The sequence below is a fragment of the Triturus cristatus genome, chromosome 4_2, assembly GCF_964204655.1.
Source record: "Triturus cristatus chromosome 4_2, aTriCri1.1, whole genome shotgun sequence".
Taxonomy (NCBI): Eukaryota; Metazoa; Chordata; class Amphibia; order Caudata; family Salamandridae; genus Triturus; species Triturus cristatus.
The window spans coordinates 622,154,255-622,178,498 of NC_140586.1; the positions used below are offsets into that span (position 1 = coordinate 622,154,255).

The 24,244-nt window shown below is 45.9% G+C and overlaps 1 protein-coding gene across 1 annotated transcript in view; it reads right to left on the minus strand.

Moving 5' to 3' along the window:
- The window catches only part of LRRC7 (leucine rich repeat containing 7), a 1,991,887-nt gene that overhangs the window by 574,587 nt on the left and 1,393,056 nt on the right, over positions 1 to 24,244 (minus strand). The window contains exon 14 of the mRNA XM_085602293.1: positions 4,237 to 4,352. Coding sequence (XP_085458419.1) covers positions 4,237 to 4,352 — 116 coding nt within the window. The remainder of the gene's footprint in view (positions 1 to 4,236; positions 4,353 to 24,244) is intronic.

The window sequence follows — 24,244 nt, forward strand, 5'->3', positions numbered from 1 at the left end:
GCAACTGTCAAGTAAACTACAACTCGCCCTAGGGTAGCCTTTTTCCACTGGTGCATCCTGCGGGGAGGATCCCTTGCTTATGTCCCAGGACACTTCAACACCCTCTAGAGAAGTGCTACAGAGTGTCTGTAAGCTTGTTAGGCGACTGCCTGGTAACCGCAGCTGCCCTCAGAGGTGAAAGGTCAAGGCAGGAATGTGGCAAGCTGATCAACAGGAATGGCCCCCAAGCCAATGAAGTGGGCACCATGATCTTGGGGCAAAGGCGGTGTCTGGGGAATGGGGCAGGATATGTTTTCTGAAATGCACTTCCTGTAGCACGAACTCCTCTGTCATTGAAAGAAGTCAGTAAGCGACAACATGCAGTCACTCAAACTGCCATAGAAGACAAACATTGAATAGCGATTGTGTAAGCTGATATCAAATTTAACTGACATTGCCAATAAGCCAATGGGTGAAGGGGCTGATCCAGTACCTCACTATATGTCTTACATCCTGTAGGGTGAACTAACGTGAATTATATGCAAATAAAACAATGGGCGAAGAAGGCTGACCCCAAACCACTTTCTGTATGTACTAGTACTACGAATATGATATTTTCATTTTCAAGATTACAATACACTGGTTTACAGCTAACGATGCCACTGGACTAGCCTTGATAATGGCTCTTTGTTCATTTTTCCGGGAGAACAATTAGCCACTGATGGTCATGTTATGTGGATTCACTTGGCCATTAACTGCTCAGAGCACCATGTAAAGTGGCCTATGCATTCTGCAGCTGCGAGTCCCATTACATAATGTGTGCTTTCGCGGAAAGGCCTTATGCACGCTCTTGCAACATTTGCACAATATCAAGTGATCAGTCTTGCTTGCTCTTGGGTTACTGTGCATTAGGTATTCACTCCTAGCCTTTGTATATTGCCTAATGTCCCACATAAAACCTCAGATCCCAATGCATTTTTAGCCACAAGCACTGTTACGCAGACACTGAACACGGCCATTGCTGTCTATATGTGTGCCAGGGAACCTGGTGACTTCCTTGGAAGAAGAACAGAAGTGCAGTATCTTACTGCACCCTTTTGGGGAAGGACTGCTCACAGGATCCACTTAACTCCCCCTGTTTATACAGTGGTCGACAGTTAGTGTTCGCGATGGCCTTGTGGTTACACTATAATGTAACATGTGCTGGCAAAGCAGGTATTCTCTGATTTGTAAAGACCAGTGGAACAGCCCTAAAGCTCAAGTCCCACATAAGCAACGCCACTGTACCAGACCAACTAAAGCAACAGCACTGCTCCAGGTCCACCCCTGCATTCTTAGCCTGACTGAGCCTCATGCTGGAGTCAACAAAACAAAAAGGGCTGGAGCTTCCTGATTTGAAGCATGAGGAGGAGTGGTCTGTTCACTATAAACCCCGCATCCCTGGGAATGCCCATCAAATAGACCCTCACTCCAGGAAAGAAAAGGGTTTTTGTTGCTCTGCCAGCAGTCCCACAAAGCGCTGGTGTGCCCTCGTTACCAGACCTGCAGCTAATTTGCTGTGCTTAATGGTCTAATAGTGTGCGCCATATCCGAGTAAAATACTTTAACATCCTTTTACCCACCAACAGCAACTGTATCATAAAAAGGTTTGGTACCATTGGAAATCTTTCAAAGTAAGCAAAGGCTGAAATCTGTATCTATAGATGCTCCACCCCAAACATGAGCTGCTACCAGCAATTTACCTCTACCTATGTCATGTCTTTGGCCAGGAGCCTGGTGCCTTCTTTTGTGGATTATTTTTTCATTAAGCAAAACATCATAGCTCTGGATGGTACTCTACACAGCACCGCTACATTGGCCTGCTGGGGCCAGGGGATAGGACACTGCTTCCCTCATATGCCTGCATTCATTTTTTTAATTGAGCATTTTCTCAAGCGATCAAATTCAAGGCAGGGGTGTCCTGTGAGGTCACAGATAGAGCATAGCAAACTTAACCATGGTTATTCCTGCTCTAAATAATCAATAGGCATAACTTTCACCGGTGGAGACTGTAGGGATTTTTTCATTTTGTGTCATTTCAAATTTGTCACTTTTTGGAGACTGGATTTAGTGGTTACTAGGTGCTTGGAAACTGCTAGCCAGGTCCTAGAGTATACGATCTATAAATATGGTGAACTTTGTCTACCCTCAGTAAGCATATTTGACGTTTAAGCAAAACCATAGTAAATTGCACCAAATGGCGTTGAGAGTTAAGTGTTACATATAGCTGCATTGTAGGTTTACACCACCCACACGAGTGACTTTAAAAGCATGACTCCAGGCGTTCCAGTGCAGTCCCCAACTGCTGTGAGCATAGATGCAGGAAGCATAAGAGTGCATGCTCTGGGTGCATAATATGACAAAGATAAGCATGCCTAATATTTAGATTGCTATGTCGGAGTGGTGTCAGGTTACAAAATCTCTCTTTGACTACATAGGCAGCATGTAGTAGCAACAACTTTTGAATAAAAGTCATAATTTCAACATGTCAGGTGATGAAAAAGCTACGTAAATTATTTATGTTTATGTAATATTTTCCAAATTAAAATTATGAACTAAACATAGATGTTTGTTTACTATGCTCCAAAGATAATATTTAATAAAGCTTGCTTTTCTCTGCTTGAAAGGCTGGAGAGTAACAAATTCAGTTTCATTCAGGCTCTCCCTTCTCCGAGGGAAATAATTGGTTGATTTCTAAGGTGTGAAATACCTTTCCTGTAAAATAACGAAAGACTTGGTCTGCCGGCAGGAAGTCAGGGACGTTTTGATGGCAAGCCATCCACTGCTAGGCTCGTTATCTTGAAATGTGAGAGAGGGACAAAACCAACAAATGGCATCACAAACATCAGGGCGGGGCCTGGGCATCTTGGAGGATGACAGTAAACATGGTCTTAGTATGATGAAGGCCTTGGTTGGAGGTTTATTCACAGCACGCAGATTACCACTCTTAGTGAGTAGGGGCCTGGCTTCAGAATCATCCATGGTTTGTTTTCAAGGAGAAGTCTCTCATTTTCATAAGATAATCTCACTCACTGACACTGGGGTCCTTCCATTTTTAATGACTCTCCACAGCCCAAGAGCAAAGTCTCTAGAGATTGTTTAGGGCAAAACACCAGAAATTGCTGAAAAAGAAGGCTGGGTTGGCAGTTGTATTTTTCTTAGAATTGGATCAGGATTTATCACACTTCACTAGCTAATGACCCTTTCAAGAAAAGCTGCCCACCACATGCACTTCTTAATCCGCCTTGACATGGAAGAACTTGGTGTTTTCTCTGCCTGAAGAAATACTGAGGCCCTGAGTCTTGGTTTCCTAATGATGAAGCTTTGGACGTATTTCTCAAGTATCATACCAGCAGGGCTCATGTTGTCTCAGAGGAGATAAAGGACAAAAGAATGATAACTTGGAAGAAGAACAAGGTCAGATGGCAATGGTCCCTGTGATGGAAGCTAAAGCTTGAGAAATTGTCTGCACCTACCCTCACTGATAACGGTTGCCTTGTAGACTAGCGGTCTAGGCATGGTTTAATGAGCAGGAGGAATATATCCCATTATTTAAAGAAATTTGAACTCTTGGCGGCTGTGAGAGCATCTCCTTCAAACATAACTGTCACTGCCGTTTCTCCCAGCATGTGTGGAAGAGAACATTATGCAAGAATGACCTCTGGTGGACAGTTTTGCTACTCCATCTGGATCAGCATTAACCTTTACTCCACCGTTGTGCCTTGGGGTGCATTTTTGGCATTTTCTTCATACCATCTGATCCCCTTATCCAATATTTTCACTTAGTTCATTAAATGTATCTTCCTTTTATTGAATCGGTTTGGAATTTTACTACTTGGTTTCTTGACTTTATTGTTGTGGCAGTTCTGCTTAAATATGTAACACGTATATTTGCTACCAGGGGCTAGACAGCCCAGATCTTCTTACAGAAGCCATGTTTGACCTAACAAGGCACATGTTTACAAACTTAATGGCTTAATGGCAGTCCACAACTTGTTCTCGCCTGAGTTCCAACCATCTCTATATTTAAGTGCTCTTCATGAAATGATCTTTGCATGTACTTGTGTCTGTCCAGAACGTAAAGCTCATTCAAATACGAATACCTTCAATTTATAATATAACAAGCACTAGGAAAGATTTAATAGATGACACATTATTTTCACAATCAAAAACATATTGTTATACATGAATAATGCTTAGGGTTCGCAGGACACATACCTGTTGTCACTCAGGTTTAATACCCTCAGTTTCTGCATCTGCCCGATCTCCTCAGGAAGAAATTCCAATTTGTTCGAGCGGAGAGACATAACTGTCACATTCTTACAGTTACCAATCTGTAATAAGTACAATTAAAGACTAATCAGTGTGTGTCTTTGTGACCATTTCTTAGTTTAGCTTTTCTTGCTCTGATGTCAAACATGACCCGACAAAGTCTTAATTCAAGGAACCGAGATAATTAACACAGCCAATATATTTGCATGTGATTATAACTAATTTTTAACAGTTCACGCTAGTTCAAACCCATCCCAAGTCATCAAATGGATCCATTCTCAAATTAAACTTTCAAATGTGCGCATCCCTCTTGTGGATTAATCAATTATTAAAGGAGCCATCCGGTGAAGAGAAGCAGTTCTCTGTACACACAGTCCCTCATCAATTACAACCATCATCAGTAAACATTCTAGAATGCTGCTTTGCCTGATGATGTGCACTTGGGGTCTGCGACACATTGTGACATCATTCACTGGATGGCCCCTCCTGGAGCTTCTTCTAACTCCACGTTGATGTCTAATGTCTCTCCTTCTGAAGATCCAATGGGAAAATCCCCGGTGCAATATCAAAGGCATGTTCGCAGTAGGAGGAACGATACTGCCCTGCAGCTGCAGCATGCTTTAAGTCAGACACATGACTGTAGGCTCTGTGTGCCATTATGGTTTGAAGCTCCAGGCAGTGGACAGTTATTATGCTGTCGGTAATGTAGTCTTGTAAAGAATTAGCAATTGTGGCAAACGGATGTTTGGGCAATTAACACCTAATGTCGATCCGCAATTAAACAACCGCTGGATGCGCAAGAATGATACGTGAGAAAGAACACTGAAGACCAACTCTGGATCAACGAGATGTGCTTTGATGTACAGAATGTAGGGGGTGGGAGCTTTAATCAGTGACAACACCTTCTTCAGTTGCACCCTGGCTCCCTCCCTCCCTCTTTCTGCATGCTTGAAATACAAATACATCAAGCCAAATAAAACAAAGGCATCATGTGAAAGAAAACAACAATTACCAAGTGCAAGATAAAAGAAACACATTATTCTTAATAAAACAATATGAGGAAAGGTGTCATCACATATTCAAAGAAAGTTTTCACAGCATGTGCTTTTTCTGTAATTTTCATATGCGCTGACATTAAGTTAATAGAAACTATGTCACATCTTGCTATTTGATCTCATATCTCGCATTACAATTACCGTACGGCATTGTCATGTAAAGTGCACGTGGCAGGCAATTTTTTACTGGTGCTGGGATAAGGTTTTGCAGCAACCTTTGCACAGATCGACTGATACAAACTCACTTGTCAGCGGTCAGTCGACACCGTTGTTGTTTTTAGGTCTCACCTGAGCCAGTGCTTTAGCACTGCTCTGGCGAGAGCTTTAGTAAGAGGGATTTGGAAGTGCAGACTAGTGCTTTTCAGGCCTCCAAATACAGTGCATGTGCGCCGGGCGCGCGCACCATTTTTCAGTCTGCCTCATCACTTTCGCGGCCGCTTTGATGTTCTCAGTGAGCCGTGCGGCCACTGAGAACATCAAAGCGGCCGCGAAAGTGCTCACCATTTGCCACCCCCTCCCTTATCCCACTTCCTGCTTGTTATTTTATACTTGCCTCGTTCCTCCGTTGCCCCGTTGTAGCCCTTTTCGTTTGTTTATTTCTTTCTGCAGTCTGGCTCTCTTATTTTTTAGAAGGCCAGTAACTTCACTGAAGGGTAACGTAAAGTTCACTTAAAACTTAACCCAAACACGTTCACAAATTTCTTCACTGTAAATGCATTTTCCAAGGAGCATGTTACGGTTTTTAAAGTTCTGCTAATACTTTCGTCCTCTTCGTGCAGCTGGTTAGTCTCAAGCCCCTCCGTTGCTCCCTCACCCCCCCGACTAACCATTGTTCCCCCCACCGTCTCCTTTGTTGCTCTCCAAGTGGCACTGCTTTTCCCCTTTCCTCCACGTGCTACTGCTCCCCTTCCTCCTCGCACTGATGCTAGCCCTCCTCATCGCACAGCCCTCACTTCTCTTCTCCCTCGTCAACACACTACTGACCCTCTCTTGTTTATTCACATTTCATTTCTTTTCAAAAACTTCTTCAACCTCCCATAACTGCCCTTCATCAGCTTTCCTTCTTCCTATACCTGATTGTTCTTTTTTCTGCACCTTCGTAAAACCCCGTCCCCCACCCCCCCCCCGACATTCAGCGCCCCTCCTATTTTTTTTTGCAGAGTTTTATATAGTGCGAACTTGACCCGAATCCAATCAGGTATCAGAGCGCTTTAAATAGCACCAGTTACGTTCATGATTTTGACTTCTCCACTCGCTGAAAAGCGTTCTACTCCAGGAGACATTACTGTGATGTTCCCTTCCACCACCATCTATTGTACTGTTTGTGTTGGACCTCACAGCACTCACTATTCAAACTTGTGATCCAATAACTACTTTGGCACTTTATTAAAAAGTTTAAAAAAGAAGTACCAGCAGCCTGAAGGCACCGCGGCTCCATCTGAGGGTGCTAAATGAACATAGCATGACAATATATTCACTCATCACATAGGAATATTACCCACCAACCCCACACACCTCTCTTTAGTTTATAACATAGGACAGTGAGGTAGGCTACTGGGATATACTCGCATTACGTGAGTCTATACAAAGAGTACAACCGCGTTGGGGAATAATAACACTTGCTATGCAATCAGATAGGTACATTTTTTAATGTAGCAGGACTTTTGGGATCGCCATGCTATAAACAAGTGGTTGGCGCTGTGAAACTAGAGACATGTAATGCCTTGGTTGGTACAGAGTCTGTTGGTGTGAAGAGCCTATTAAAGTTTGAGCTATTGGTGTTGCATTATTTAGCAATGCCAATAGCTCAAACTTTAATAATGCGAGACCTATTGCATTACAACTGCTTGTTTCATTGGTTGTATGCGTGAATGGTTGGTTCACATTGCTCATCAGTGCCAATGTCAGTGCAAAACTGGCATGCACCAGTACAACATTTCCGAACACACGCACAAATGTTCCATCACTAAAATCAGTTTACATGATACTTGCAATGTTATTCTTGCTTAGATTGCACATGTAAAGGGACTTTCCGTTGAAGAACATTTTGCAAGCTGCTTTTATAAAATATATAATTTGTGGGAAAGTTCGCAGGGGAAACATGCAAATGAATGTTTCTACTTAGTTCACGTACGACCGATAGGCACGATGATGTTTGTTGTTGTAAAACACCACTGAATAATTGAAGAATAAATGGAATAAAATAGCCCTTTTTAGGTCTCGCCTGAGCCAGCGCATGCATTGCTCTGGCGAGACATTTAGTAAGCGGGTTTTCAAAGTGCTACCCACAGGCTTTTGCCAGTCACCAGCTTGCTGTTATGCACACAAGCATGCGCAAGTGAAGCACCGGTGCCGCGATTGCTGCAAAAGTAAAGAAATAGAGGGTTTTTTCTATTTCTTTACTTTTGCAGCAATCGCGGCACCGGCGCTTTACCTTTAACCATGTTAAAGTAAAGCGCAGATGCCGTGATTGAGCATGAATTTAGGGCTTGTATGCTAGACCCAATACAGCCAGAGGTCAAAAACACCAGCTATCCATGCTCATGAATACCAAAACCTCAGGGGTGCACGGATTTCCTTACAGCCCTTTACGGCAGGGGAGTCCGCAGGCACGAACAATCTCCTCTTTTGGGTTCTCGATTCAGCTCTTTGCTGAGTGATGACGCTGCCTCATCTCTTTCCCCAGCATGAGCACCTCCTCCCACTTGCATGCAAAAAATAATGTTACTTAGTGGCCGCGTGCTATTGAATGCTGACTGAGCACAAATATATATTATCTACGGGGCTACTCAACCACCTTTCCACCTCATTGCTGCCATTCCAACGTCCTCGGATTCGACCAAATCTTGTCCACCACCAGCCAATGCCTGGTAAACGCACTAGTGCTGAGGGCCTGCATAACCAACCCTCGCTCGTGCCAAACAATGCCATAAATGCCGCCTCCACTGCATGCTAGTCCATCTGCTGGCCTCCCTCCCTAAGCAACCTCTGTGTTATCAGCAGACTAAGGGTTCTTCATCCAAAACGCAGTGTCGTCTGAATTCCTCACCTTGTTGTCCTGCTCTGTCCATGGCGTGTTACCCCCTCCTGTGCACCAGACATCTCCCTTTACAACAACAACACCCACAATGCCTTTCATTACTACTAAACACAGCCCGAGGCAGCTCCTGGTCATGGACTTTGAGGTAAACACGCCCTCAAACGCACTGTTCTCCAGCCTCGCTCACTACTCGGACTCTTGGTGAAAGCGCGACTCAATGACAATTCTGTCGCGTTTAGCATCTCGTATGGCAGTACGTGAATCCTGCTTCTCCAGCTCCTTCCTCTCTGCTATCACTACCCCCCTCCCTCCTCCCTTTCTTTCTTGTTAGCTTCAGGGTAGACTTTATTGTCTAAAAAAATTGAAACTATGCGCGATTTCCCCATAGACAGTCTTGGCCACAAGTCACGCAATTTCTTCCATTGCATCTCCTAAACAGAATTCTGTGGCATGACGTACTTTTTCACGAAAGTCAGCCTTGTCTCCAGCTTACACATGGTTTTATTCTTAAACAAACATCACCGGCTTGTTGCTTCAAAATATATCGAGCACATGCATTTTGCAATTTATATTGCATCTTCTAAAGTGAACTCTGTGGCATGACGTACTTTTTCACGAAAGGCAGCTTTGTCTCCAGCTGACACATGGTTTCGTTGTTAAACAAACATTACCATCTTTTTATTGATAAATAAATTGAGCGCGTGGATTTTGCAAATGAGAATAGTGTGATATTTTCCGAAAGCCATCCTCCTCCACAAGTAATACCATTTGTTTCTTTGTAGATTATTATGTAATTTCCCTCTGTGCCAGTTGTTATTATATTAAAGTATTTAGGTAAGGTCAAGACAAGTGTGATTATGTTTTTTTTCCCCCACAAAATACTATTCTACATTTTCTTAATGCACATCTCTGTGTCGGTCTCTGCTTTCCACAGCTACAATGCTCAATTAGTAAGTGTTAGCCGGAAACAGAAAACAGGCGCCACTGGGGCAGTGCACAAGGCAAACAGAGCCATCCTCCTTGATGAATGGTTTGGAAATTCCACGTGTGAGCAGTAAACAGACCTGAGGCGCCAGTAGAGCACAAGCCACACAGAGACATCCTCCTTAATTGATGTTTCCCCTCTCAGGCCAATCAGTTTACGCTTAAGTCCAAACATTTTGATCCATCAAAAGACTGTACTTTTTTTTAAAAAACTGTCTTAAACAGTATTAAAGAATACTATCTTAAACAGTATTGTTAGCGTGATCGAATATTATCTAAAATATGGTGGGCTGATTTCAGCATTTCACACTATTTATGTTAGATTAGGGATCACAGCCGATTTAACAGTTTATTTCTAAAAGCAATCTTTGAATTTGATTTTGCGGCGTTATTCCGTCACTGATTTAAAACATCACACACTCCACTACCTTATTGTCTCTCTCCTTCTCTCTCTCTTCCCTCTCTAATTCTCGCTATACTTAAATAACTCTCCTCTTTTACTATTTAGGAGGCTTTCTTTCTCTCTCACCCCTTTATCTGATTTGCTCTCAAAACCCTGAATTCACTGCCCTTCCACTTCTTTCTCTCTCTGTATCCCGCTCTACCTTTTTAAATATGTACACATTTTCTTTCTAATTTTAAACCCTCTCTGAATTTGCCTCTTTACTTTCTCGCTACACCCTTTCTTTTCTGTACACCTTTTCACACTATTTCTCTCCATCCACCCCATTTTATTTCTTCCTCTATCCTTTTTCCCTACACCGTTTTTAGGCCTCGGCTAGCGTTGCAGGGCATGAACTGCTCGCTTTGCGAGGCATGCAGTATACACTTTAGTGGGGAAGCTTCGTGAAGCTCCGCCCACTCTCTGCCCATATTTCTTATTGGCTTATTTCCTCAATGCAGCCTTCCCATAGGTTTTATGCTTGTTAGTCCCGCCTTATGACGACCATGTCGTCATTTGTATCCTTATTTATTGTAGGTGGTGAGCGCACTCTAGTAAACAGATTTGTTTGTTTTAACGATGTGCGTGCAGCATGGCAATGTGCCTGCGTGGCATGTAAGTGAAATCTAGTGGGTGGCCTAGCACTAAACAATTACTAGGACTGCTAGCTGCACCGCTGTGAGAAGTTTTAGCGTTTCATACGATACAATTTTTTAATCAAAACAATTTACAGTTTCCATAAACATTTTCTTTACTGTTTTTGACATGATCAAAATTATTATTAGCAAAATTCCATGCTTTTTAGTGAAAACAAAATGCCGAATCATTAAAAAACCCAATGCATTTCGGGACTTTCTGTCCCTTCGTCTGGGGTATGCTGCAAAGAAAAAGGAGAACATTTCAATATCAGCACTATCTGGATCAGATTTAGTATTCTCGTTTGTGATTACTAAGTGCACTGTGCTCCCCTCACCAAACTGCTCAGTACTATAAAAATGTTAGGGTACCTGGTTGTTGTGTACTAATATTCTTTGCAAAATTCCACCACTAAGAAAGAAAACACTGTATTATACAGATGAACGTTTCGCTGTCGTTGCGAAAACTATCAGATGTGCTTATAACTGGGTTCTTTCATACCTGCTCTTTGTATAGCGAAAGGTTACGCGAAGTACTCTCAGTAGTGGAAACAAGGTGTTCCTGCAATCCAAAATGGATCGTGTATAAGAGAACATCAGAGATTTTTTTAAGAAGAAAAGCGTTCAAGAATGAAGTCTTAGCTCACCTCAAAAGGAATGAAGTGTGAGTATAGTTGAGACTGAGTAGTTCAAGCTATCGTCAAAGCCGGAGGCTCCATTTTGTTCCTCACAAGAAACTATCAATGAAAAAAACGATGTGAATGAAACTGATTTCTGGCATATTGTGTCGTTTCAAATAACAAAACCAGTATACATGTGTTACCTGCTATGTTGAAAATCGTGTGTGGCAACTTCAAACCGCGTCCGAGTTCGCGTGTGGCGTGAAAGTCCAGATTGAACTTCCTGGTTTTAGCCATCGTCGTAATGACGTATAGTCCGTGTAAGTGACACTGAGAACGGACTAGCTGCTCAGCCTTCAATTAGTATTGAACTTCCTGGTTTGAGCCGTCATCGTAATGACGTATAGTCCGTGTAAATGACACTGAAAGCGGACTGACCGCTCAACCTTCAATTAATATTATGTATACTATTTGTGGGTGGCCCAGCTGCGAGCTGCGATGGCCGCGCGGCGTTGAAGCTCCGCCGTCGACCCGGCGCTTATGCTGCCTTCCCCGCCCTCCTGATGCGGGCGCTGGACGCCGGACACCTCCACTGATCCTCCTGAGGCCCCGGAGTGAGCTGTGATGCAGATCGGGCCCCTGGGGCGACCGGCGGAGGACTCGGCGGCCTGAGGCCCAAGATGGCGGACTGACTCGGAGATCGAGGACACGAGTGCGTGGACGGCGGCCGGCTGGGAGACAGGTACCCGGAGGGGGCGGATGGGGGGGGTATTGAGCACCGGGGTGCGGGCTGGCGGGGGTCTACTGTTCTCCCGGCGCTGCTGCGGGCTTGGGGCTGACCGGGCGCTTGGCTTCTGCCCTGCGCAGCGGGCGCGGCCTCGCTCGCTGTTTCCTCCCTGGGGCCCTGGGCTACTTCGGTCAGGGGGCCGGGGGGGGGTGGCGGGACGGCCTGTTGGCGGTGGGGGGGACGGGTTGGACTCTGCGCTGGTCCTTGCGCCCAGGCTGTCTCTGCCCCTGTCTTTGGGCCCTCTCTGGGTGGGTCCTGTGTTCTGCGGGCTGGGCTGGCGTTCCACCTTCGCCCTGCAATACAACGTCTGGCCGAGGCTGCTGGCGAGATCGCTGAGATTGCTCCTCTGTTCCTCCTGGATCCTGCTGTCTCCTGCGGGTCCGCCCTTGTCCGACTGGTGGAGGAGCCGCTGCGCTGCCGCGCCTACCACGGCGGTGACCTTGGCCTGCTGTGCGACGGAGTTGAGTCCGGTCTGATGCCACGGAGGGTACTGCATCGCCCAGAGATCTGAGTTGATAGGTCATGGATTGGGCGGCCCTCCCGGGCTGTCTCTGCACCATAATTGGGCCAACCTTGCACCAAGAACAGCAAGCTAGTGGCTGTCGGGCCGTCGAGGGCATGGGTCGCAAAGACCCGAAGCAGAAAACGTTGCCGTTCGGAAAGCCACCTGAGCAGCCAGCGGTGTGCCGCCCTGACATGCCGGCTCCTGGCGAGAGCACGTCTGGTGGTCCGGCGACCGGTGCTCCATCCCCTGACTGGCTTCAGGAGATGCGTGCCGGCTTCAGAGCCCTCGATGGTCGCTTCGATGCCCTAGATAAAACGTTAGAAACTATGGGGGCCAAGATCCAGGCCCACGACAAGCGCTTGGTGGAGGCTGAGACCCGGATCTCGGCCATGGAAGATAGAGCGGTGCAGGACACCAAGCGGGTGGACAGAATGGAACGCATATTGAAGGAGGTGGCCATCAAGAACGAGGACTTGGAATCGCGCAGTCGGCGCAATAACGTGCGGATCACTGGGGTTCCGGAATCCACGGCTACTGGCAGACTGGATGTTTTTGTGGAGCAACTGTTGGCGGACATTTTTGGGAGAGAATCCTTCACACCGGGCTTTGTGGTGGAGAGAGCGCACCGCTCCCTGGGGCCGAGGCCTAACCCGGGGCTCCCGCCTCGCCCGCTTATTGCCCCTATTATGAACTTCCGGGACCGCGATACGACCCTACGGCTGGCTAGAGAGAAGGGTGAGGTCACTTGGCAGGGCTCGAGACTCTCATTCTACCCTGACTTTACCGCCACGGTCCAGGAGGCCAGGCGGAAGTATGTGGGGGCAAAAGCTGCGCTCCGAAATCTTGGCCTAAAATATGGCATGCTCTACCCGGCCCGGCTACGGGTCGAGATCGAAGGCCGTGCTCGGCTCTTTGACAATCCCACTGAGGTGCAGGAATTCTGCCGCAACTACAAGCCGCGCAGGGGCCCTCCGGGGGGGGGATGAGGATGGACGGTCTCCCCCACGCAGTGGATCGGCGGTCAGCCAGGACCTGTTTGCGAACTCCGGTGTTGGCTGAGACGGCGCCTGTGTCTTAGCTTTGTCCTATTGAACTCTTGCTATTTGGGGACTGAGGAACACTTGGTGTACACCTGTTTTGAAGCGCTGGGTTGATTGCGGGTCGTCGTCACCCCCCTTTGGTTGAAACCGTTGGGACTACTGATGGTTATGATGCTCTGCTTCTCTCTGTTTGTTTCCACTTGGTATTACTATTTGGAGCTATGTTTTCTTCTTCTAGGTTTGGGGTTGCCTCACGTTTGCGTGATTTGGCTGGGTGGGGGAGGGGGGTTGGGGTTGGTAATTTTGAACTTCTTAACATGGCTGTGTGTGTGATGACTTTACTGGTACACGGGGACACTACATCTTTCTGGCTCCCATTACTGGCTGATTGGCATCAATGGGTCACATAGGTTTGAATGTAACTCCTATCAACCTATCGTTAATGACTTGGAATGTCAGGGGCCTAAACAACCAGCGTAAATGCAAACAGATACTACACTATTTAAATCGGCACCAAGTCGACATTGCCTTTATTCAAGAGACACACCTGCATTCCTCGGTTGACGCCCGTTTTGCGGCGTCGTGGGGCACTCACCGTTACTTTTCCAATTTCAGTAATTATGCTAGAGGCACCGCGGTGCTGATTCACAAGAGAGTCCCGTTTCGCTGCCAGACGTTCCTAGGGGACAGGGAGGGACGCTACTGTATTGTGAGAGGGGTATTGATGGGACATGCGGTCACTCTTGTCTGTGTGTATGCTCCCAACACTGATTCACCGGAATTTTTTTATGCGCTTGCTGCCCAGCTGGCGACTCTTGAACCTGCTGGTCTCCTCCTTGGCGGCGATTTTAACTTATTGCTGGATGTGGGTCTGGACAGTACTTCTGGGGCCACTGATTCTAAGCCTAGGGCGCGGCGCGCACTCTTAGATCTCTGCCGTCGGTTCTCTCTGACCGACATCTGGCGCAGGCGCAATCCGGGCAACACTGATTATACCCACTTCTCGGGACAACACAACACTTGGACCAGGATTGACTATTGGCTCCTGTCTCCGGGTTTGTCCCCCTGGTTCCGTGCGCTGAAGACTTTCCCCAGAACATACTCAGACCACTCTCCGGTCTTACTGTGTTTAGACGTTCCCCGACCTGAGGGTTTTGAGCGGCAGTGGCGATTCCCCGGGAGAGCGCTTTTGGACGACCTCTTTGTACACGAGGTCTCCGAAGCGATAGAGGATTACTTCACGATCCATACTGGTTCGGTGGACACATGGGCAGTGCTCTGGGAGGGGTTCAAGGCTTATATCAGGGGGATTTGCATAGCTAAACATGCTGGGGTCCTAAAGGCACTACGCACGACAATCACACAATTGGAGATGCAGCTGGACTCGACTGACGCTGAGGCGCAGCGTGCGCCCTCTGACGAGGGGTTTTCTAGGAGGTTGCGCCTGCTGACTGACTACCGGGAGGCTGCAGACAGGGAGATTCTCTATCTGGGGAAATACCATGTTGCTCGTAGGTACGGAGAGGGGGATAGGCCGGGACGCACACTGGCGCAGGCCCTGAGGCCGCCGTATAGTAAGTCCTTTATAACCAAGGTAAGGGGTGTGGACGGCACACTCCGTACGACGCCCGCCGAGATCCGGGACGAGTTCCTGGCTTACTTCACTGACCTATATACGACCAAGTTGGGCGACTCTTCGGCCTCTCGTGAGGCCTACTTATCAGAAATCGCTCTTGTGTTCCTGGATAGGGGTATGCAGGAGTTCATGGCGGAGCCCATAACGGCGGCGGAGGTACGGGGGGCGATTAAGGTGCTTCGTGGCTCTTCCGCCCCGGGCCTCGACGGCTTCTCCGGGGATTTTTACAAGGCCTTCGCTGATCTGCTGGCGCCCAAGCTTATAGAGGTGTACGCGGAGGCCTTGGAGCGAGGGTCCCTCCTGTCTACCGTTGGTGAGGCGGTCATAGTGCTGCTCCCGAAACCGAACAAGGACCCGGCGCTGTGTGGTTCGTATAGGCCCCTTTCCCTCTTAAACGTCGACTATAAGATCTTGGCCAAAATCGTGGCCAACAGACTTTCCCAATTGATGGAATTCATTATATCGCCCGTGCAATCGGGCTTCGTCCCCCGTCGCTCGACGTCCTTGAATCTGCGGACGCTATTTATGGTTCTGCACAGAATTAATCCGGCCACACCTGCTGCGGCGATCCTCCTCGACACCGAAAAAGCTTTTGACTCCTTAGAGTGGCCGTTTTTTCTTTCCGTCATTGAACGCATGGGTATGCCGGCAAACTTCCTCGCCACCACTCGGCTCCTCTATAGTCGGCCCACGGCCTGTTTGCGTATCAATGGTACGTTATCCCGCCCACTCTCTCTAACGCGTGGTACGCGACAGGGCTGTCCGCTTTCACCGCTCCTGTTCATTCTGGCCATGGACCCCTTAATTCGGCATTTCCAGGAGCGGCACCTCCACAGGGGTCTCCAGTTCCGGACGGGCCCCTTGTTGGCCTCCCTCTATGCTGACGACACTATACTGTATGTCAGAGAACCGTGGGACAATCTTGCCCCCCTGATTCATGAGATCCTTCGCTTCGGTGGCCACTCGGGACTGGGCATAAACTGGCATAAGTCCATCATCTTCCCGCTGACTAGCGGCACCTCCCCCTGGCAGTGTGAGTTCCCGTTGGAGTGGTGCTCTGAGTCGGTGCGTTACTTGGGCATACAGATACATCTGAGCACGGACGAAATTGTCCGCCTTAATTATGGCCGCGCGATTGCGAAACTGGAGGCGCAGGTGGATGGGGGGCTGCGGCTCCCGCTGTCCATGTCAGCCAGGACAGCCATTATAAAAATGGTCGTCCTCCCCAAATTTCTATATCTTTTTAATAATATCCCTGTTCCTCTCACCCGGGCCTTCTTTACCACTCTACGGTCCCATCTGATTAGACTGGTCTGGGGCGGGAAACACCCTCGGATCAGCTGGAAGACTCTCACGCTCCCCCATGATAGGGGCGGCTTCGGAGTACCGGATCTGTATTTATACTACCTGGTCGCTCAGTGTGCACATGCCTATGCCTGGTACCATCCGGACGCTTGGATCCCGTTTCTTCGCCCGGAGTCGGACTTTGTTCTCCCTGGCAGCTTGGCTGCGGTATTGCCCAGGGGGGTCCCCAGGAGCCCAGTGGATATTCAAACGGTATCCACCACCAGCTGGGCCTGGAATAGACTTTCTCGCTACTTAGCTCAACCTCTCCTATATTCTTCTTCCCTCCCGCTTCCCAACCCAGGGTTGCTGCCGGGAACGGGAGACGCTGGTGCAGCAAACTTTAATTAAGTTTAATCTTACCAAGTTTGGGGATTTATACCCGGGAGGGCACATATTCTCGGTGTCCGAGGAGACGCGCTTCAGTGAGGCCACATTCATGGACAGGTTCGTTCTTCGCCGGCTCTACTGCGCGGCTAGGGCGGAAATTAAGGGGTTCCCCCTAGAGCCGGCTTCCTTTGAACCCCTCACTATCCTCATAGATAACGATACAGGGGCCCATATTGTCTCTAAACTGTACAAGACATGCGCAGCTTTGGTCCCCTGTGCAACTGACCGGGCGCGGGAGGAGTGGGAGATTGACTTGGGCAGGACTATTACGGACGAGCAGTGGACAGCTTGCTGCAAGGTCACTAACACGATATCATTGAATAGTCGTCATAAACTCCATTACAAATTTCTTCGCCGCTGGTATATGACCCCCGATAGGCTCCATTCCATCGACCCCGCGCGGCCACACACATGCTGGAAATGCTCTGCACCGCATGCTGATTTTGCACACATGTCCTGGACGTGTCCGAGACTGCAATCATACTGGACGCAGGTATACAAGATCCTGGAAGAGATGATGGGGCTTTCATTGGTCCCCGCTCCTGAGGTCGCATTGTTGGGTTATACAGTAAATTTTCCTAAGAAGGTTCGCAGGTTTGCCTCTCTGGGTTTACTGCTCGCCAAGCGGGAAATTGCCAGGCGGTGGGGGGGTAGGACGGCTCCCACGGCCAAGACGTGGCTTACTTCCATGGCTTTCTGCAGCACGAATAGCGAGATCTATTCCAGTCTCCTCCCCGCAGTTGCGCGACCTAGGGACATCTGGGGCCCGTATAAAACATATGTCGCAGGCCTGCCTAGCTCACTCCCACCACACTCAAGTTCCGGGATAGTTCCCACAGGAGTGGGGTAGACTTTGATACGCCAGAGTCCCGTTGGTGGGGGGGCCATGAGATGGAGGTGGCGTGATGGTCCTCCGTGCTATGGGTCTTGCGATGTTGATTAGACAAATACTGGCTGCTGCGGGAATGTGGGCGGATAATAGGGATGGCTTTGAGCCTCTGGATGTGGGCCCTTGGTCCCAGATTCTCCTGTTTGTGGTCGATGGATGGGGATGATGGGTTGGTAAATGTAGACCTGATGTCGGATGCCTTGCTTCTCTGGTATTTATCATCTAAAGGATTACAGTGTCGTGATGTATCTTTCCATTGGATATCTGTTGAGCACGCAGCCGCTCACTTTGTATTGCCTTATTTTTCAAATTTAAATAAAGCTTTAAAAAAAAAAGAAAAAAAAATGTATACTATTTGTGATTACAAAGAGACGCTGTCTCAATGTACTGTAGAAATTTGTGGATGACTAGGAAATCTAATTATAGCGCGTTGTAATAGACCATTGCGCTTGAGAGTATCGATGTTAAACTGAGTTAACTAAGTTAATCCTATAAAATGCTATTTGTTCTCAGTAATGCTGAAGGCGGAGGTAGAACGTCGGAACTAAACTCTATACGTGTAATACGTGAAATGTAAGAAAAATAATGACGATGCCTGTATCAAGGTTGAAACAAGCTCAAATAGCAAAAATAGAACGTCGATAATAAACCCTTTATATGTAATACGTAGAGTGTATGAGACGATGGATGGCATTGCCTGAACCAAGGTGGAAGCAAACTCAAATATCTAGATTGATCATTGGACCTAATAGTGGAATGCTCTGATGTTTGTTGTCGAAAATACATAAATACCTTCACCACAGTGCTCTTGTGAAATTGTCTGAATTCTTCAAAATAGTAACATTTTTGACACAATGCAGGTATAATAATAATGTACTTCGACATCCTAAAAATGATATATAAACTCTGTTACATCTGGTTACAATTAGTGTTCTAGATCTAACTGTGAATCTTAGTGAGAACCTCACAGATGTAGGATTGTGTTGTGAAGATTCTGCGTGTGGATCCTTGAGTGGTATGCAGATTGCGTATACGTATAGTTAAAGAAAACAGGTCATTTCCAGTTTGTTGTTGAGACCAAAAGGGATCAAAGTTTGCAATTTTTTAATCCAAAATGCTTCTCTTTGTAATAAATGTTTAGAATTGTCTCTGTCTGGAAGTTTGGGTACTTGTTCTATGATTTGGAATTTAAGTTGGGAAATTTGATGGTGTGATTCTTCCCAGTGTGTTGCTAGACTTGAAGTGATGTTTTTGGTGCGTATTTTACTTTTGTGCTCCGTTAATCTGATCTTCATCTTCCTTTCAGTCTTGCCAACGTACAATAATCCGCACAGACATTTTATGGTATAAATGACATTTTCTGAGTTGCACGTTGTACTGCTTAAAATTTTAATTGGTTTGCCAGTTCGAGGGTGTGATAGAACGTCTCCTGGAATTATGTTATTGCAATGAATGCAATTCCAACATTTATGAGTGCCATTGTTAATGATTGGAGATTCCGTCATTGTTAATGATTTCTTTTTCTTTGATAACATCTCTTTCAGATTATGTGCTCTTGTATAAGCAAATAATGGTTTTTCAGAAAATAATCCATGAAAATCAGTTTCGAGTTCAAGTAAATCCCATCTTCTGAGGATGATCTTTTTAATGTTTGATGATGCTGTTGAATATTTTGATACAAACACTGAGCGAATGTTAGGTTATTGAGGAGTTTTGATAAGTAATTCCTTCCGAGATCGATTTTTGATTTTGTTGAGTTGTTGTTGCAGGAGGTCTTCAGGATATCCTCTCTGGGTATAATTCTTCAGTTGTTGTTGCCAAGTCTCTTCACAAGCTCTGTCTGTGGATGAAATTCGACGAGTTCTTAAAAATTGAGAGACTGGTAGATTTCGAATTAGTGGAGATGGATGAAAGCTGCTGAATAATAAAGCATTGTTTTTGTCTGTGGGTTTTTTGAATATGCTGGTTTGTATTTCTCCCTGTTCAATGTTAATCCAAACATCCAGAAATGAAAGTTCCTTTTTGCTGATTGTGTGAGTGAATTGTATTCTGGGATCTATTGGGTTCAATGTCTGTATGTTGTTCAATAAAACTGGTTCTGATTTGTTCCAAATGAGGAAGATGTCGTCTATGAATCGTCGGAAGAATATCAATCCGTCTTGCCATGTCAAATCAGACATAATGTAGTCATTTTCTAATTTAGCCATGTATGTGTTGGCGTAAACTGGTGCTCCCGAAAAAACCCATGGAAGTTCCATTGAGCTGTATATAGAACTTCCCATTCCAGTGAAAGTAGCTGTTCTGTAAACAGAATTCTAATAGTTGTAGAATAAAATATTTTGGTGTGTTCAAATTTTCTTCTTGGAGTAAAGCCCATTCTACCGCTTCAAGTCCGTTTGCGTGGGGTATTGACGTATACAGTGCCACTACATCAATATGGCATAAGATCCAATTCTCCGTAGATTGATTTTCAATTGTTTGTAAACTTCGTAGGTAGTCTGTAGAGTCTTCAATGTAAGTTTTCCATTTCTGTACAAATGGTTGGAGAAAAGCATCTATGTAACGTCCTGGTTTCTCAAATATGGAATCACATCCAGAAACAATCGGTCTAAACGGAGGATTGACCAAACTTTTATGAATTTTGGGTAGTAGGTAAATTCTGGGTCTCCGTGGAAATTGCGGACTAAGATTTTCTTTTGTCGCGGAATCAATCCAATTCAGTTCCTCTGCTTTTTCTAGGATCAGATTGAGAGTTTTTGTAATTTCCATGGTAGGATCCCTGGTTAAATCCCCGTAGGTTTCCTTGTTGTTAATGTGTTCGAGAACTTTGTCTTCATAATACTTGGTGTCCATAAGTACGAGTCCACCCCCTTTGTCCGCTTTAAGGAATGTGATATTGGGATTTCTCGCCAAGTTTGTTAACGCATTGTATTCAGCTCGGCTTAGATTTTTTTGATTTTTTGAAATATTGGATCTTTTTTAAATCTTGTTTGACAAGCAATTCAAAAGTGTCCAGAGTTTTGTGTGACACGGGTGCCACGTATGTTCTTTTGGGTTTGAAAGAAGTAGATGGTGCTGCTTCACTGGAATCTTGTGGGCAAATGTTGGTGAAAAGATTCCGTAATCTTAGGATTCTCATAAATTTATAAAATACCACTTCTGTCTCTAGTTCAGTAGTATTATAAGTGCTGATGAATGATGTACCTTTATTTTACACTTTTTCTTCAAATGCTGTCAATTGAACAGAAGAAATGTTAATTATGAGGTTTTGGTCTGACTCCTCAATCCTTTCTTGCTTTTTTCTTTGTCCTTTTCCTCTCCTTGTTTTGCCAATCCGTTTGTAGTTTTGCTGTGACTCTTGTCGGGTGGTCGTCCTAACTCCTTGCCTCCTTCTAAAAAAGAGGAACCACTTGGTGTTGGTACAGATGTGCTTTGTTCTGATGGCTTGCCTGTTGTTTTATCACCTGTTGAGGTTTTTAAGGATGATCTATGTGTGTCTATATCTGATTCAGAGACGACACTTTCTTCTGAAGATGCTTGGGTCGGTTTTTTTTGTGAATCGTCGTTGCGAATAGACTTCTGCCAATGTATCGGCCTCGTTTAACTTATAATCAATTGTGTCTCGTTTAAATTTTCTTAACTTTGTTTCTTGAAGTTCTTTACCATATTTTTCTAGTTTTAGATTGAGATCTTCAAAGAATTGGCCCCATGGTTCTACATCCATCCTCTCAGATAAATCTGTTTTCAAGGTATGTATTTCACTTCTAAATCGTGAATTGTTTTCAACAATTCCTCAATTATTAACAAAATCAGATCCAGCGAACATTTATTTAATATGGAGTACCATTTCTCCATAAACTGCTGGTTATTTTGGAGTCTAAAGAGCATAGGTCGTATGGCTAATCTGAGTCCACGGGGGATCCTTTTCACGCGGTGGTATTGTATGAGTGTTGAAGCATGCAACCGTTGGTTAAGTTCCCTCCTAGTAAGGTATTCTAATTGACGCAGTTGTTGAGTAACTGATCCACTTTGTGCATCAAATGATTTTGTCTCCTTTATCAAATTGTAAATTTCATTGGCCTCTTCCGTTGTGTATACTTTGGTGGATGCGCGATTTTCCGTAATATTTGCTATGGATTCAAAAGACATTTTGACTTTTTCTTCAGTGGTGCTGCTCTCCACTGGTGCAGTGAATTAGATATTTATTGTATCCTGCCACGGCTACTGACCCCTTTACTTCAGGCACTATTTTGTACCCCTACCACACCCCCCAGTCCGTCCTTCTCGGCCCCTCCCACCCGCACTCCCGTTCCTGCACGTTCTTCGCATGCGCATAGCCCCCACACCAAGCTCTGTGATGGTTATCCGGGGCTGGCATACTCAGCGGCAACCTCACCCCCTCAGACCGTCCTTCTTGGCTACTCCCACCCGCACTCCAATTCCTGCACTTTATTTGCATGCACATAGCCCCCAGCACCCCCCGCCATACGCTGTCTGTTTATCTGGGGCTAGCATTCTAAGAGGCTAATGCCCCGCATTAGTGCCACCCCGGTGCCCCTCCCACCCGCACTCCAATTCCTGCACTTTATTTGCGTGCGCATAGCCCCCAGGCCCCCCCTTCCCACCATGCTCTGTCTGTTTATCCGGGGCTGGCATTCTAAGCGGCAAATGCGCTGCATTAGTGCCACCCCGGTGCCTTTGACGAGGATAGTTTGCCGTTTGACTTGGCCGTGTTAGTGATTAAAGAAAGCAGGGGTAACGCAGCACCGAGCTATTAAGCTGGTGATCCGGACTTGTGTCCAGGCCATAAAAAAGCAACAGCGCTCTCCTCGGCTGTAAGCGGAGCATAAATTGGGAACAGTTACGGCACGGGCATGGTGCGGGGACGCGTGAGGGCAGACATGGGCGAGCACGAGGGGCTGCCGAGGATGAAGGTCAAAGTACTTGTCACGTTATTGAATACTTTTTTTTTATGACATAGTTGCCTTTTAAATATATGATGCGCTAAAAGCTCACCCTCTGAAGAAATTTCGTAACTGTACATTTCAAAGAGTTTGCCACAGGAGTGCCTTTTCACGGTGCGGGGTCTGGTTAATCTTGATTACATATCAGTGGACATGCCCCCATCATGCTCTGCTTTGGGAGAAGAGGAACCCCACAGAGACACGGCATGGTGGCTAACAGAGTGAAACAGAACGGGATGTAGAGTGAGAGCTTGTCACTAATGAGTTATCCTGCGCCTGTACTAATCAAGAGATTCTACTACTTCCCCAGTATATTTTCTACGCTTTTTGCTCGGTAGTTTAACCATACTACATTTTAAATTATTTATGTTACTTTTGGGATACTTGTAAAATTATTGAATACTTTATTTCCTGGCAGTATTGCAGCACACTGTACGCATAACTAGTTTTTACATGGATACCGCGATTATTGGTATAGAACGGTGCCCACTTAAATTTTTTCCCCATGGCGTCCTCTTAATGGGCCGTCATGCACGTAGCTCTTGATATACACGGGCGCAATGCTTTATGTTTAGTGCGGTTCCGTTTTTATTATGTTTATCTTTAAGTCTTCAAGATCTATTGTATTGCCAAAGCATGTTTTAAATGGAGTTTCCTGTTTGTGGGTACATGTCAAATTATTGAATACTTTTTTCTAACGGGCATAGCTACCTTTTAAATATATGAGGCTCTAAAAGCTCACCCTCGGAAGAAATTGCATTACTGCACATTTCAAAGAGTTTGTCACAGGAGTGCCTTTTCACGGTGCGGGGTCAGGTTAATCTTGATTACGTATCAGTGGATATGCCCCCATCATGCTCTGCTTTGGGGGAATTGGAACTCCACAGAGACAAGGCATGGCGGCTAACAGAGTGAAACAGAACGGGATGTAGAGTGAGAGCTTCTCAATAATGATGTATCCTGCGCATGGACCAATCAAGAGATTCTACTACCTTCCCAGTATATTTTCTACGCTTTTTGCTCTGTCGTTCAACCCTACTACATTTTAAATTATATATGTTACTTGTTGGGTACTTGTAAAATTATTTAATACTTTTTTCTTCGTGCATATTTACCTTTAAAATATAAGATGTGTTAAAAGCTCGCCCTGGACAAAATTGCATAACTTCATATTTTGAATAGTTTGCCACAGAAGTGCCTATTCATTGGGTGGGATCTGGTTAATCTTGATTATGTTAGCTGATACATGCACTCTCTCCTCTTCTGGAGCTTCTGTTTGGTTGGGACCCCAGTGTGTAGCCTCATCTGCCCCGTTCATACTTCAGAGTCTTTTCTTTTAGCACTATGCATTTTTTTTGTAGACCTGATGCTATGCATCCTGTGCCATCTCGCACTGACCCAATTGCTACTCTTCGAAGTCTTGCTCCATTAGCCTAACAGTGACCCCTCCTCCCCCTTGCACATCCCTCAAATACTACAGCAAATGTGCTATTTGTCCACTTTTACCCTTGCTCTCTGTCTTGCCTCAGCAACATTAGCGCCCCAGACGACTCTGCTTCACTTTAGTGGTATCTGAAAATTGGTCCCCAGATTCAAAACTTCTCTTCCCTTGACAACTGCTTG